Source organism: Hypomesus nipponensis, chromosome 22 (genome assembly GCF_054491055.1).
Source record: "Hypomesus nipponensis isolate SF chromosome 22, ASM5449105v1, whole genome shotgun sequence".
Taxonomy (NCBI): Eukaryota; Metazoa; Chordata; class Actinopteri; order Osmeriformes; family Osmeridae; genus Hypomesus; species Hypomesus nipponensis.
The window spans coordinates 12,022,501-12,038,405 of NC_140382.1; the positions used below are offsets into that span (position 1 = coordinate 12,022,501).

The 15,905-nt window shown below is 47.5% G+C and overlaps 1 protein-coding gene across 3 annotated transcripts in view; it reads right to left on the reverse strand.

Annotated features, from left to right (window-relative positions):
• slit2 (slit homolog 2 (Drosophila)) overlaps positions 1-15,905 on the reverse strand; it is a 69,071-nt gene that overhangs the window by 20,120 nt on the left and 33,046 nt on the right. For all 3 annotated transcript variants that reach the window (XM_084686383.1, XM_084686384.1, XM_084686382.1), the window contains exons 5-9: positions 2,774-2,845; positions 1,729-1,800; positions 1,283-1,354; positions 697-860; positions 1-118 (exon numbers count right to left, since the gene is read on the reverse strand). The exon at positions 1-118 is cut by the window's left edge and continues 18 nt beyond it. In XM_084686383.1, coding sequence (XP_084542509.1) covers positions 1-118; positions 697-860; positions 1,283-1,354; positions 1,729-1,800; positions 2,774-2,845 — 498 coding nt within the window. The remainder of the gene's footprint in view (positions 119-696; positions 861-1,282; positions 1,355-1,728; positions 1,801-2,773; positions 2,846-15,905) is intronic.

A 15,905-nucleotide genomic window follows, 5' to 3' on the forward strand; every position in this document is an offset into this window, starting at 1 on the left:
GGTAGGTTGGTGGGGATCTCCGTTAGGCCCTTGCCTCTGCAGTCCACAATGTTATTGCTGCAGGTGCAGGACTCTGGACACTGTAGCACACTGCAGGAGGAGGAGGAGGACTGGTGACCTACACACACACACACACACACACACAAACATACATACATACATACAAATACACACACAGAGGGACAAAAGCTCAGTTAGCATCCATTGCCTTCATCATAAAGAATAGAGCTGGACAACTATAAACATTCCCAGGGACCTACGGCGGTGTTCAGAGTGTGCTTGACCCTGGCTGATACAACAGACAAACATACATGATCCTGCGTACGAGTTCATGTGCTCTTGAGTCAGATCTTTCCATGACTACACTGTGCAGACTAGCAATAATATCAACAACAGAGCCGTGTGTAGTGGTGCAGGAAGATGCTAGAAGCTAGGGGGGTGGTAGGTCAGAAACACTTGCCTTCGTCATCATCTTGAAAGCATGAGCGGTAGAAAACGATAAGAGGTGAAAACGATTCCCATCAGATCACAAGCGTCAACACAGAAGGGGGGACGGGGGTGGGGGCACATGCACATCAAATCACACACTCCCCAAACCATCGTCCCGCTGCTCACACACACACGTGGCTGAGCCTCGCACGCACACTAAACTGAGCTTCACACACACACACACGCGCGTGATGGGACTCCGCCTACCCGTGCAGACAAACTCCTTCTTCTGCACCTCAGCCACGTTATGGCCCCTCATGTGCGGCGGAGACATGCACTGAGTGTAGAGGCCCAGACGGGGGCGCTGCCTCAGCCACTCTGACAGCCAGGACACCTGGCAGTCACACAGCAGGTTGTTGGAGTGGAGACGGCTGGGGGAGGGGAGAGAGAGACAAGGCAGTGGACAGGGAAAGAGTGGGAGAGGGGGAGGAGAAGGAGAAGGAGAAGGAAAGGGGGCAGAGTGGAAAGGGTTAGGGGGTTTAGAGAGAAGTCAAGGGGGGTGAGGGGGAGGGGGGGTGACAGGAGAGGGGGAAAGGGCAGGTGGGGGGGGGGGGGGATTTGAAACAAAAAGTGGGTTGGAGGGACGAGAGGCGTGGAAAAGGATGAGGCCGTAGATGGAGGAGAGCAGGAGTAGGCAGCGGCAGCGGAGGAAAAAGAGGGAGGGAGGAAGGGGGAAGGCAGAGAGAGAGCAAAATATCAGATGAAGAAAAATACAAACACAGATACAGTGGCTGACACAATCAAAGACTAGCACTGAGAAGTACTGGTATAAAAATGCTCTTGAAACACTTACAAGGTCCTCAGCTTGGGCATGTGGTTGAAGCTGGCCACCGACAGCCGAGTGATGTTGTTGTTGTTGAGAGTACTATGAAGAGAGAGATACAGAGTGAGAGTGGGACAGAGAGAGTGACAGCGAGAGGGAGAGAGAAAGATGGATTGAGAGAGAGAGAGAGAGAGAGAGAGAGAGAGAGAGAGAGAGAGAGAGAGAGAGGGTCGGTGGGGATGGGATGCAGTGAGCATGAATTCAAATGAAATTGTCTCAAGTAGAATTAATCAGTTTTCCTTTTATATTTTACATTACATATTAGTATACAAGTGTTCCTAAAATCGGATTTCAAGATCATTCTAGCTCTCAAGGTCAGAGGTTGATATAGTGCAGGGTTCACTGCTTCTGCATGAGACAGTGCTGAGATTTGTGTTGCTCTGAGAGTCAAGGTTAAAGGTCAAAAGATCACTCACAGTACTTCCAGGTCGCGCAGTGCCCTGAAAGCTCCGTCTTCAATACAGCTGATCTGATTGTAGTCCAGCTGCCTGCTCGAGCACACACAACCAACCCAAATACACACACAAATATAACCATGCAAACACACACACACATACACAAGAAATAAAGAGAACTGTGAGACAGCATCCACATTTTTGATCCCATCCTGTGATTTGTAGAAGTCCATTATTTATGCACGTATTGTCCGTTAGTCCATCCGGCTTGAAACTATTCCAATATTTAATCACCACACCACCTTCTCTCATCCAAACATAAACTCCATACTTCCTTCCATCTATCTCTTCATCTCGCTTCATGCTGTCTTCTTCTTTTCTGTGCTCTGTCTCTGTCTGTCTCTCCTCCAGAGTCTTGCCCATACCTCTTTCTCTCTCTCTCTCTCTCTCTCTCTCTCTCTCTCTCTCTCTCTCTCTCTCTCTCTCTCTCTCTCTCTCTCTCTCTCTCTCTCTCTCTCTCTCTCTCTCTCTCTCTCTCTCTCTCTCTCTCCTTCCAATCTATTCCCTCCCTCTCTCCTTGCCTTCCTCTGTCTTTCCCTTCACTGCCTCTCATTTTCAAACTCACCATCATTTGACAATGTCATTAAGATATATGGGCCGTACATCACACACACACACACACACACTCACACACATATGTGCAACCTGCTGTGTCTGTCTATAATGGTAATGGTTTGGCCTTTTACACAGTAATCGGACGGTGGACACAGCAGAGAACAGGACGCCAACAAATCCATCTTTTTAAATAACTAGCGTCCGCATGAAAATTCGTACATCCTACAATTATTTTCAATTATGATGGAGAAAAACACAATTAGGGGAAACATATTGATGGTCGGGTCTGCGTGCATCTGTCCTGAAACAGTGTTCAGGCTTCACACACAGGGAAGATGACATTTAAACACACTGAAATATTGATGCGCAGCAGAGAGGTGAAGAGGAGGGTGGCATGAGTTTGCACGCACGCACACACACACATATAGGGTACATTGATAACGCAACTCACAGGTTCTTGATTTCCACAGCTCCCCTGAAGGCTTTCCTGGGGACCCCCTGAATTTGGTTCTCACTGAGGTCTCTGGAGAGAGGGAGAGCGAGAGAGACAGGTGGGTGAGAGAACGAGGGAAGGAGAGGGAGAGAGAGGGAGAGAAAGATGCAGGAGGGGAGAAAGAAAAACAGAAACACAGAGAGAGGGGGAGGTGAGAGAAAGGTAGAGGGGTAAGGGCAAGAGAGACAGGGAAGAGGAGAGAGGGAGAGAGGGATGGAGAGAGGAAAACAGAGGGAGGAGAGATGTGAATATCAACAGCATCCGCTGACATAAGAAGTCCAAAAACAGATCATGATCCTATGAGGATGGGAATACATTTTACCCAGTGCCTATGCCTTCACATATGGCTGTTATCTTCAGAATGATCCCTCAGACACACAACCAAACCTCCAAACTACAGTAGCTCTGACAGACCAACCAACAGAGGGCACCAGTGCTCTCTCTCTCTCTCTCTCTCTCTCTCTCTCTCTCTCTCTCTCTCTCTCTCTCTCTCTCTCTCTCTCTGTCTCTCTGTCTCTCTCTCTGTGTCTCTCTCTCTCCCTATCACTCTCTCTCTCTCTGTCTCTCTGTCTCTGTCTCTCTCTCTCTCTCTCTCTCTGTCTCTCTCTCTCTTTCACTCTCTCTCTCTTTCACTCTCTCTCTCTCTCCCTCTCTCTATCTCTCTCTCTCTCTCTCTCTCTCTCTCTCTCTCTCTCTCTCTCTCTCTCTCTTCTCTCTCCTCTCTCTCTCTCTCTCTCTCTCTCTCTCTCTCTCTCTCTCTCTCTCTCTCTCTTTCTCTCTCTGTCTCTCCCCTTCGTCTCACATTCCTTCTCTCTCTCTGTCTCTGTCTCTGTCTCTGTCTCTGTCTCTCTCTCTCTCTCTCTCTCTCTCTCTCTCTCTCTCTGTCTCTCCTTTTCTCCCTCCCACCTTCCTTAGCTCCCTCTTTGTCTCTCTACCTCAGCACATAATGATGGATGTGTGTGTGAGTTGAGAGGTTTTGGAAGATTTAATTTCCAGGCACTTTAACTAACCTGCAGGAATAGAATATGGCTGTGTCAACCGACGCACTAAATTCAACACACACAAACGCACACACATACACAATCATGCACACACATGCACATACACAGTGGAGAGACACCACTAAATCTTACGCCCACAACAAGTGAAATACAAGCCATTGCTGGTTGGTATGGCAACTTGATTTAAGGATGTACCTGCCACACTCACACACAGTGGATTTTCAGCTAATATACTGGACATATAAGGCTCTCCCCCTGCCACGCACATTAACACACAAACTCATCTAAACACAGTCATAAGAAGATGGACTAGATGAAATACAGACTGCCTTACCGGAATGTTCTAGATTAATGCTAGGGCCTAGGAGACAGCTCTATACACTGGTGGTATAAAACACATAAGTTCTGTCTCTTCAGGAGGCAGATACCATTAGGGATAAAAGACTGAAAAGGGTGTTCTTTTAGCCGGAGGGGGGAAGTAAGTGGAATGTGTGTGTAACTATGTGTGTGTGTGTTTGTCTGTGTGCGTGTGTGTCTGTGTGTGTTTCCTTGCATGTGTCCGTGTGTGTACGTCTGTGTGTGTGTGGTTTTTATGTCTGGCTGACGGCTCAGCTCTGACCAATAGCGTGGCCAGGCGGCAGTCTAACTGCCTAACCTCTCACCAGTGACCTAGCCAGTCTCCATGAGGTTGACCTTTAACCCCTGCAGAGGCTACGTGACCCCGTGGCGTGCTAATAAGCTAACTGCTGATGCTAAGCTACATTCCTTAGGTTCAAACTATGAAAAATATACATACAAGCACACACAAATTTTTGAGCATAAGCCCTGTTATGTATCTAAAGCTAAAATTATGAGCTGAAAAGGAAATATGCTGTACTAAAGGGTTATTTGCTTTATCGTCTAAAGCAAACTTAACCTTGTCACCTCGCTACTGACACGCACACACACACACACACACGATTATAAGGGATTATTTTGGCGTTCAATGTTTTGTCACCAGGCAGTATCCTTGAATTAGTATAATGAGAATACATTTATTTTGATCTCTTTTGTCTTTTCTCACCATCCTTTCCATTTCATCCCTTTATTTCACCTTCTCACACACACACACAGGTTTCAAACAGAATGTGTATGCTGATACTATTTTGACAAGGCCAAAGGGGGTTAAGCAAACAGCCGTGTTCGTTTAACTGCATAATGCTGATATCAAATAAACACTCCTGAAGTTCTCCTGCTTTATCTCACATACTCACACACTACCCCTGCACACACACACATACTATCCCTTCACACACACAGCAAGTCCTACACATGAACACCACCCATTCACACTCCACCCGCGCCCACACACACACACACACACACACACACACACACACTCGTTGACCTTGTCTGTGAGAGTACTGGATCTGAATGCACACCCAACCAGCACAATGTACCTTCATCCTGTCAGTCCCAGTAACCAGTTAGAGAGTTATTAGATTCCGTCTGACAGGAAGACAGGTGGGCACCGCGCAGAGCTGACACAAACCACCACAGAGTCTCTGCTCTACGCTCCATAAGTGGCAAGTTAGATGGTGGACGGGCCGAAGCACTTATCCCTGCTCTCTGGAACGTATAGGACAGGTTCTCCACCCCCCCCCCTCCCCCACCCCAGTGTCCTATGTCACCACCCACGGGGCTGAACTGATTGGAAAATATACAGACTGTTGATTGAATGTGGGTGGGGGGGGCATATCTGCATCTATCTCCTGTAACAGAGCTTGGGGAATGATGGGAAATTGATTTGTGCCGTCTCTCTCTCTCTCTCCTTGTGATGTATGATGAAGGGAGTTCGGCTCTGTAAGTATTGTGCGCACGCACGGACACACGCACACACACACAAAGAAACAAATACACAGTCAGATGCGTAGGAGCACAGACTGAGCTGAACACAGACCCTCACACACACAGTGTGAGAAGCATGGAGACACGCACAAACACACACACACACACACACACACAAACACTCTCTCCCAGTATATGATTGACAGAGTGGGTTAGTGAGGGGCTCTTTAGGAAGTGCAGAAGGCCACTCTAAACCCCATTCATCACCAAGACCACCAGACAGAGAGGGAGGGGAGGGAGGGAGGGAGGGAGGGAGGGAGGGAGGGAGGGAGGGAGGGAGGGAGGGAGGGAGGGAGGGAGGGAGGGAGGGAGGGAGGGAGGGAGGGAGGGAGGGAGGGAGGGAGGGAGGGAGGGAGGGAGGGAGGGAGGGAGGGAGGGAGGGAGGGAGGGAGGGAGGAGGAGGGAGGGACAGACAGCAACTCTCCCTGTGGTTCTCTAAACTCCATTTCAGGGGAGCAGTCTCATTGGTCTGAGTGGGGTAGAAAGACGAGTATAATCCTCCTTTCATCCATCTCCTCCCTCCTCCTCTCTCTCTCCCTACTCGCCTAAATTGGTCTTGTTATTGGACTTCCCACAAGTTGACCTTTCACCTCTGCCCCTGTGCCTAAATGAGGAAGAGGCGGAGTCTGGTGCCTTCATTAAAAAGAGGCTCCCGCTGAGCTGTGTGTGTCTGCATGTGTGTGTGTTATTGTGTGTGTGTGTGTGTGTGTATGTGTGTGTGTGTGTGAGGGGGCCGGAGGCACCAAAGCAGTACTGCACAGGAACTCACGAGTGTGCCCTGCTGCTAACTTAGGAAAGTTCAGAAAGAGGAGCCTACAATTTACACACACACACAGACGCACGCACGCACACACAGACGCACGCACACACACTCACACGCACACACACACACACTGGGGTCCAGACAGACTGCTGTGCTTCGAGACGATTCTTCACTTTCGTCTGACAACCCATCAATCAACAGCGTGACAGCTGACGGCTCACCCGCCATGCGGATAACTAGAAACACACACACGCCCATACACACCCACACCCACACATATACAGACTGAGCTCACTTAACACCCCAACGTTCTTCCCTAACCAATCACAGATGCACAGATCGGACAACCTGCTTTCTGTTCTTCATCCCTCGTTCTCCCCACGTCCTCTTTCTGCTCCGCCTGCATCATCCCTCGCTACTTGCACCTTTTTTTCTTGCTCTCCCTCGGTGGGCTGTGTTGTGTGCCTGTGCGTGTGTGTGTGCGTGCTTGTGTGTGTGTGTCTGTGTGAAAGAGTCAGGTCCCCAGTGTTAAGAGCTTAATGCTGCTTTTCTAAAGGAGCTTTTTAGACTGAGAAGGGCTTTTGATGGCCAGCGTGTCTAAGAAGACCCCGAGACTGAAAGAGCAGCACTCTATTCTCTCTCTCTCTCTCTCTCTCTCTCTCTCTCCCCCCCCCCTCTCTCTCTCTCTCTCTCTTTCTCTCTCTCTCTCTCTCTCTCTCTCTCTCTCTCTCTCAACATCCTCACACACACACACACACACACATTTGTGTATGCTCCCTTGTGGCGGCAAGATCCCTTGCTACATTGGCAGACCAGGGATTCCAGTGTGTGTGTGTGTGTGCGTGCGTGTGTGTGTCCAGGGTGGCAAAGCAGTAAACTAATTATGTTGTTCAAATCCCTTTGGGACTGCTTTAATCCTATTAACTATAAGAATGTGTGAATGGAGACAGAGCAAGGGAAAACGGGAGAGGGAAAAGAGGGAGAGAGAGCAGGAGGGAAGGAGAGAGAATGACAAATATATGAACAGAGAGAGAGAAAGAGAGATGATGATGAGATACACCCAAGAGAGAAAACAAGACAAAGGGACGGAAAAGAGAGAGAGACAGAGAGAGAGAGAGAGACAGAGAGAGAGAGAGAGAGAGACAGAGAGAGACAGAGAGAGAGAGAGAGAGAGAGAGAGAGAGAGAGAGAGAGAGAGAGAGAGAGAGCATGTTGCACAAAAGAGAATGAGGAAAGGGGTTGCCAGGGTGGGAGGGGGGCAGGGGCCCTTGAGTTAATTCCGAGGGCACTGCCTTGGAGTGGACCCCCAAGATCACACTTCTGAGAGCAATTAGGAAGAAAGGACAAGCAGAGGAGAAGTAGAGCCGGGGAGAGAGAGACGGGTAGAAGAGAGAAAAGACAGGGTCGAAAGGCTGGAGACAATGCAGGGAGGAGACTGGTCAACACCTGGGAATGTGCTAGGGTGTCTGTGTATGTGTGTGAAAATGTGTGTTTGTGTGTGTGAGAGAGAGAAACACACACACATACAAAAAGTTAATCTCTTCTCTAATCTCTCAGCTACTATTGACATTTTGTTCTTATTTCCCTTGAATAATGTTTTCTCTCCCTCTCCCACTCTCCATTGTTCTCTCCCTCTCTCCCTCTTTCTCCCCTTAGCTCTACACCTTTGCTTCAATCTTTCTCGCTCTTTCTATGTCAGGTAACGAGTTGCTATGGAGACTAGGCTGTTTCAGAAGGTACGTTAATGCAAAACATATTTAAACTGTCCTGTCTCTAACTAATCCTAACCCTAACCCTTTATAAACCGGACACAAGGGGCCCCACATAATCCAGACTCTAATAACACAACCCTGTGGATGCCGTGTCAAACTCTTCTAGGATAAGATGTGCATGCACAAGGTTGCCTCGTGTCTACAGACAGAGGCTAGATTGGAGTTGACCAAGACAAGCCAAATGATTATTGCTGGTTGCCATGCCAATACTTTTGCTAATGACTTCATGATTGATTGGGTGAAAGTAAAGCATGAATTAAAAAGCGTGTGATAGTCTGCAAAGTGTGTGTGTGTGCGCGTGCACACATGTGCACACCCACACAACCAGCTGACTCACAAGGGACCAGGAAGCGATGAGTCAAGCCTCGGAGGCGGTGACTTCATCTGAAATGTTTAGACGCATCATTAAATAGTCAGACCTGTTTAAAGAACACATCTCCAGAGAGGAGAAGAAGAGAGCTGGAGGGGGACACCGGAGGAGAGCAGGGAATGATTACCTGCCTGCGGAGCCTCAATAGGCCAGGCAGCGATGCGCTTTCATTTACAACAACAGAAAGTGTGTGTTCAGGCCGCTGGCTTCATCAAGGGGTGGGATTGCTGGCCAGACCTGCACCTGCATACAGTCGTTCATCTCACCTGACACATGCACACAAACGCATTATGCACACACACACACATCTCTGTTTGTCTCTCTCTTACACACACACACACATGCTCTCACATTGTCACAAAACACACACCCGCTTATTCACATTTCAATGGCAAAATTAACTTTCAGGAAGCCTGTAATGACCAAATGTAGCTCTATACACACAAACACACACATACACACACTGGCTGGCTGGTTGAAGTTTATGTAACAGATGCTATCATGTCTTTCTGCTTGTAACCATTCCGATAGTGACACACGTGTTCTGTGTGAAGGCTAATCTCTCCACACACACACACTAACACACACACACACACACACACACAGACTTATCAAGTACATGGCAGGACAACAACACACCTACTTTCATCTCAAGAAAAGGGAACCTTTGATAGACAGACACACGCAGAACCCAGTGTGTAGACGAGTACACTGAAACAGAAAGATTATATCATGGATCTGTGCCAGGACCTTGAACTGTTCTATCAGAATGAACACTGGGTATCAGGGACAGCAGAAAGACAGAGAGAGTGAGTGGGTGAGTGAGTGAGTGAGTGAGTGAGTGAGGGAGGGAGGGACACTAAGCCTGAACCTGGATTTCTCCCTATCCTTTTTTCTCTTTGTCTCTCTCTCTCTCTCTCTCTCTCTCCCTCCCTCCCGCTCTCTTCCTCTCTCTCTCTTCCTCTCTCTCTCTCGCCCCCTCTGTTCCTCCCCCTCTCCTCTAATGAGTCTAATCCATCAGACAGACAGTATTAATCGTATTCCGATAGCGGCGTGTTCTCTGGGCTCGCCGTTGTCTCTGTCTCTACAAGTCAATATCCAGCGCCTCCAACACCTACACACCCCATCTGATAGATAAGCCCTGTGTGCGTGTGTATGTGTGCGCGTGTGTGTGTGTTTATGTTTAGGTCAGCATATATATAATTGACAAAAGTTTCTGTTCAGAGCTCAAAATGGTCAAGCATACACAGGCACACGAGTAGGAGGGAACACACACACGCACACGCACACACAAACGCACGCACTCACACGCACACACCCACAATTGTGAGTCTAGTCCCTCGACCACAGTCACCGCTGCTCAGTGACAGCCTGTGCCATTTCCTGTTGGCTTCTTCCACAGGGTAAATAGAATGTGGTGAGTGCGTGTCCTCTCCCCCTCATCTGACCTGACGTAGCCCTGAACGACATGACCCAATCTTCGAAAATAACCTCCTCGTTTTCTTCTGGTCCTCCACTGTCATCCCTTGTTCAAGACGACGGAGAAAAGCCAAGAACATCTATTGCCCTTCACCCTATTCATCTTTCCTGAAGGAATCCATCCATCTCCCCATCCGCTCATTGACTCAACCATCCTTTGTCACATTCCCTTCATCAGCGGTGACATTTGAGATGAAAAGAGCCGGACCTGAAAGCTGGCAAACAACATCAATTGAACGCCCTGTGAGTTAGGCCAACAAAGCACCGCACACCCTCCCTACAACACATAAAGGCAATGGGAGAGGACGGTGAATGAAAGGGAGGGAGAGCTTCATCAACATCATATGGATTTCATCCAGTCAATTCCATTCATGCAATGTATTCAAGCTGTCAGACCCAATGCTGTTTGTTGGCACGAGCAGACAGTTTAACATTGCTCACTTTGATGAACATAATCCTAGTTTACCTAAGCACTCGGTAAACAAAAGTCTCTGACCTTACGGTTTAAGCGCCGCCCCAACAGGAAGTAGCCAAGGAAAACGCATCATGTTTACATTCGGTTATGAGCCCATTTGTCGACATCTGTGACATTGCTTGTAAAAAGGGCAACACAAATCCAATTGGATTTGATTGATGTGCCAACGTAGGTGGTAGATATCGGTGACAGCGATGGCTCTAGCACAGTAGCAAGACAGGGGTTAACTTATCCACCTAAGTGTCATTGTTCACAGTTGACAAAGCATGCGCACACACACACCTTGCTCTGAGAGTGTGTGGTGTTCCCTTTCCCACCCTATGTTTACCCAGCAGCTCTGAGTGACATGCTGCTTAAGCTGCGGACACACACACACACACACACACACCATCTTCCTCTGGGTCTCTCACCCACCTGTAAACATACTCTATCCCCCCTCCCCCACCCACACATCACCTGTTTTGGCTCCCCCTTATAGTTCACAGTACAATGCACACACACACACCACACACACTGCAGAGGGCTACTAGGAGGCTGCCTCTCATCGGTCCAATGGCAGGCAAAGATCAGCTTTCTCCCCGCAGGCCCTATTAGTCAGTGTGTGTGAGTGTGTGTGTTTGTGTGTTGATTGTGTGCATGTCTGACTGTCTGAATGTCTGCATGTCCCCAAAGCTTTACACTTGAGCTCAGTGTGAGAATGAGCCTTTCGTCAATCGTCCACTCGTGCCCTGTTTGGGGAAATGAAGGATTCGTCACTCAACTAGCTGTGTCTGAGCCAAGTCAAAGGTCAGACAAGTTTATCCAGAACTCACACCTGCAGAGCTCACTTAAAGAACAGAGAGAGAGAGAGAGAGACAAAGAGAGAGAAAGAGAGAGAAAGAGAGAGAGAGAAAGGGAAGGGGTACAGTAAGAGGAAATGCATAAGGAGGAAGGAAGGAATGAAGAAAGGAAGCCAAAATTGCAAATGAGTTTGAAATGGAAACTAAACTAGAAAAAAAAGAAAAGTAATATGAACAATAAAGTAAATTCCTCCCTTCCACTTTCTCTCCCTCCCTCTCTTCCTACCTCCCTCCCTTTCTCTCCCTCCCTCTCCAAATCAGTTCAAGATGTCTCCAGCCTCCCCACTCACTATTTGCCAGCCCCTGGCAAACACAAGCCCACTGAAATATTCCCCCTCAAATAGTTTCACTCCGTCAATGTTTTCTTTCTCTCTTTCACCACAGCCAACACTCGGGTCACACACACTTGTCACTCCGGCCCAGCTGTCCCCCGCCATCTGTCCACTTTGAGCACACACACACACATTCACACGCACTGATACAGCATACACACTCATTCTCCCTCACACGCAAACACACACACTCACACACACACCAGTTGACAGTGCACATGCACACACACACACCAAGCTCAATGGCGCTTAAATGTGACATTTAAGACACCGCATCTCAGAAGGACGTCTCTCAATGGCTTGTCTCAGGATTCACACAGAATATTTGACCAGGGAAGATGGAGGGGGGGTGGAAGAAAGAGAGGTAGAGAGAGAGAGACAGGCGGACGCTGGGAGGTCAGTTTTCTCCCACATATGTCACAGAACTAAACACACACACAAACACACTTAAGAGAACATGGCCTGTTTCAGTGGTTAATCACTTTGGCATGTATAAGTGAACCGTTTTCTTGTCATCATAATGTACACTCATAAAGACACCAAATGGACAACCTCAAATGTTCTGATGGTAAAAGGAGGGAATTCATGTTGTGTGTACATTCCTTCTCAAAGCAGAGAGACACAGTTGCAAACGTTGACCGTGAAAGCTGAAAGTGTCAGCCACAGATACCCCTAGACAACAAATTTGACAATGCCCCCGGGAGCTAAGCTAACGCTACAACTCCCATAGACTTCAATCGGAGAAGCTAACAGCTAACCCACTCAAAGTTTCATATATCCCCTTTAAAGTTGGCCCCAGTTGTCTAAATTAGATTAGCTGTGCGTGTGTGTGTGCTTGCGTGTGTGTGTGTCGATATGTGTTGGTGTGTGTGTTAGTTAAGCCATCTGCACATCTTGTTTCCCAATCTTAATCAGTCATCCATGCGAGAAACGACTAGGGTCAGCATGATCAAAGGAGAGAAGTGTGTGTGTGTTTCTGTGTGTGTGTGTGTGATTCAAGGGTGTCAAATTAGATGGTAATGCACTGAACAGCTGTGACATACACACACATACACACACACACACACACACACACACACTGATTAACGTTTCCAGAATACCAAATTCTAGCCCTGACCTGTTAGTGGGTTGATTGACGGTGTGTGTCTGTGAGTGTGTCTGTGTGTGTGTGTGTGTGTGTGTGTGTGTAATGGAAGAAGGGGACTGATGTAATGAGACTGTAATAAGGCTGCTACCCAAAGCCCAGTGAAGACAGACACACAGACGTTACACACACACACACACACACCTGCGTACTCCACCACACATGCGCATTGGCCCCCTACATTTTCCATCCACTTTCTCTTTCCCCCTCTCCCCCCCTCTCTCTCTATCTCAGTATCCCTCTCTCTCATTCTCTCTCAATCTCTTTGGTCTCTCTTTCTTGATCTCTCTATCAAACTATTTCTCTCTACAACCTTTTCTGCTCTTCTCCAACCTTCTTTCCCACATATTAGGCAGAGCAATAAAACTCCACCACACACACACACACACACACACACACGGTTCAGCAATAAGTGGCATGGTGGTTTCTCTCGAATAGTTTTAGACTATTTCACGCTCTAGACAATGGTTTCCCACCATCATTTACAACCCCACATTTGCCAGCATACACACACACACACGCCAGCATAAACACACATGCATACACACAGGCATACAGCACTCAAACCCATCCACCAAACACACACACACACACACACACATGCTTGCAAAACTTGGAGAACACAATAGATAAAATGTAATTAAAAGAATATATGTACAGGGACTTCAGTGTTGAGTGGATATTGTGTAACCTTGCAGTCATTGAAACTGTTCCTGTGATCCTGTTTCCTGTTATACTGTTGACAGGCAGGTTAGGACATGCTCAAAGGCTGGAGGTCGGAGAAGAACAACCGGGGTCTTTTTCAGCAGGGGTCCTAGAGGGTCTGTATGAGGTGTCAGAGACGGTGGGGCAATACTCCAGATCCTGACAGGCAGTACTCCAGATAGCCCTTGGAGATTTTTTCTCACCATGCAGGTTACCAAGACCCACCCTCCCTCCCTCCCTCTCTCTGTGTCTCTCTCCCTCTTGGTCTTTCACTCACTGTCTTCCTCTTTTGCTCAATCTTTCTTTCTCTCACTTGCTCTCCGTCTGTCTGTATGTCTGTCTGTCTGTTTGTCTGTCTGTCTGTCTGTCTGTCTGTCTCTCTGTCTCTCTGTCTCTCTGTCTCTCTCTCTCTCCCCCCTCCTCCCTCCCTCCTTGTTTCTTTCTTGCTCTCTGTATACTGTGATTCAGATCCTTCTAGCCAGATCATCTCAAAAGTGCTTTAAATTCTACTCCACACAAGAGAGACATCATGAAGAGTGCCCTGTGGCGTGTCACAAACACTCACACATACATACACATTATAATGCCTCGAAGAAAGTAAATAGAAGAAACAGACAGCACAGAGCAGGTAAATACAAACACTGGGTAAATATAGAGAGTGAGCAGTATCTCAGAATGAGCAAAAATTACAAGTGCAAACACACATATACATGCTCCTAAACGCACACACACACACACACACACACACACTCACTCACTGTGTGAGAAAGCCTGAGTGCAGACATCCTTTTTTCCATTGGAATCCTTACTGCCATCATTCAACCTCCTCTAGGTCACCGAAACTATGTGTGTGTGTGTGTGTGTGTGTGTGCCTGTCATGCATCGCTGCTATTCTCTGTTGCTCTTTCTGTAGAAGCTCTTAGCTGCCCTAAGGGCTTGAGTCTTCTACTGTAGAACTACACACATACCCACACACACAGAAACACACACACACATACGCACAAACACTGTCATGGAGTAAAGACGCACAATAGAATCACTAAGTGAGCAAATAGCCTTGGGCTATGACAAAAGAGCATCCGCAAATAAAAGGCTATACTAGAGTACTATACTAGAAAACTTTAGCTACACACCAACCCCAGTACAAATATAAAGTGAAGATATGGAAACTTAAAGTTTTAATGATGTGTTCATTTAGCAGATGCTTTTAAAGTGGATTTCAACTTGCAACCATTTGGTCACAAACACTCCAGCACTGACCTGTACCCATCCACTATACACACACACTGCACTACATCTACCATCCACTATACACACACTGCACTACATCTACCATCCACTATACACACACTGCACTACATCTACCATCCACTCTACACACACTGCACTACATCTACCATCCACTATACACACTGCACTACATCTACCATCCACTATACACACACTGCACTACATCTACCATCCACTATACACACACTGCACTACATCTACCATCCACTATACACACACTGCACTACATCTACCATCCACTATACACACACTGCACTACATCTACCATCCACTATACACACACTGCACTACATCTACCATCCACTATACACACACTGCACTACATCTACCATCCACTATACACACACTGCACTACATCTACCATCCACTATACACACACTGCACTACATCTACCATCCACTATACACACACTGCACTACATCTACCATCCACTATACACACACTGCACTACATCTACCATCCACTATACACACACTGCACTACATCTACCATCCACTATACACACACTGCACTACATCTACCATCCACTATACACACTGCACTACATCTACCATCCACTACACACACTGCACTACATCTACCATCCACTACACACACTGCACTACATCTACCATCCACTATACACACACTGCACTACATCTACCATCCACTACACACACTGCACTACATCTACCATCCACTATACACACACTGCACTACATCTACCATCCACTATACACACTGCACTACATCTACCATCCACTACACACACTGCACTACATCTACCATCCACTACACACACTGCACTACATCTACCATCCACTATACACACACTGCACTACATCTACCATCCACTATACACACACTGCACTACATCTACCATCCACTATACACACACTGCACTACATCTACCATCCACTATACACACACTGCACTACATCTACCATCCACTATACACACACTGCACTACATCTACCATCCACTATACACACACTGCACTACATCTACCATCCACTATACACACACTGCACTACATCTACCATCCACTATACAC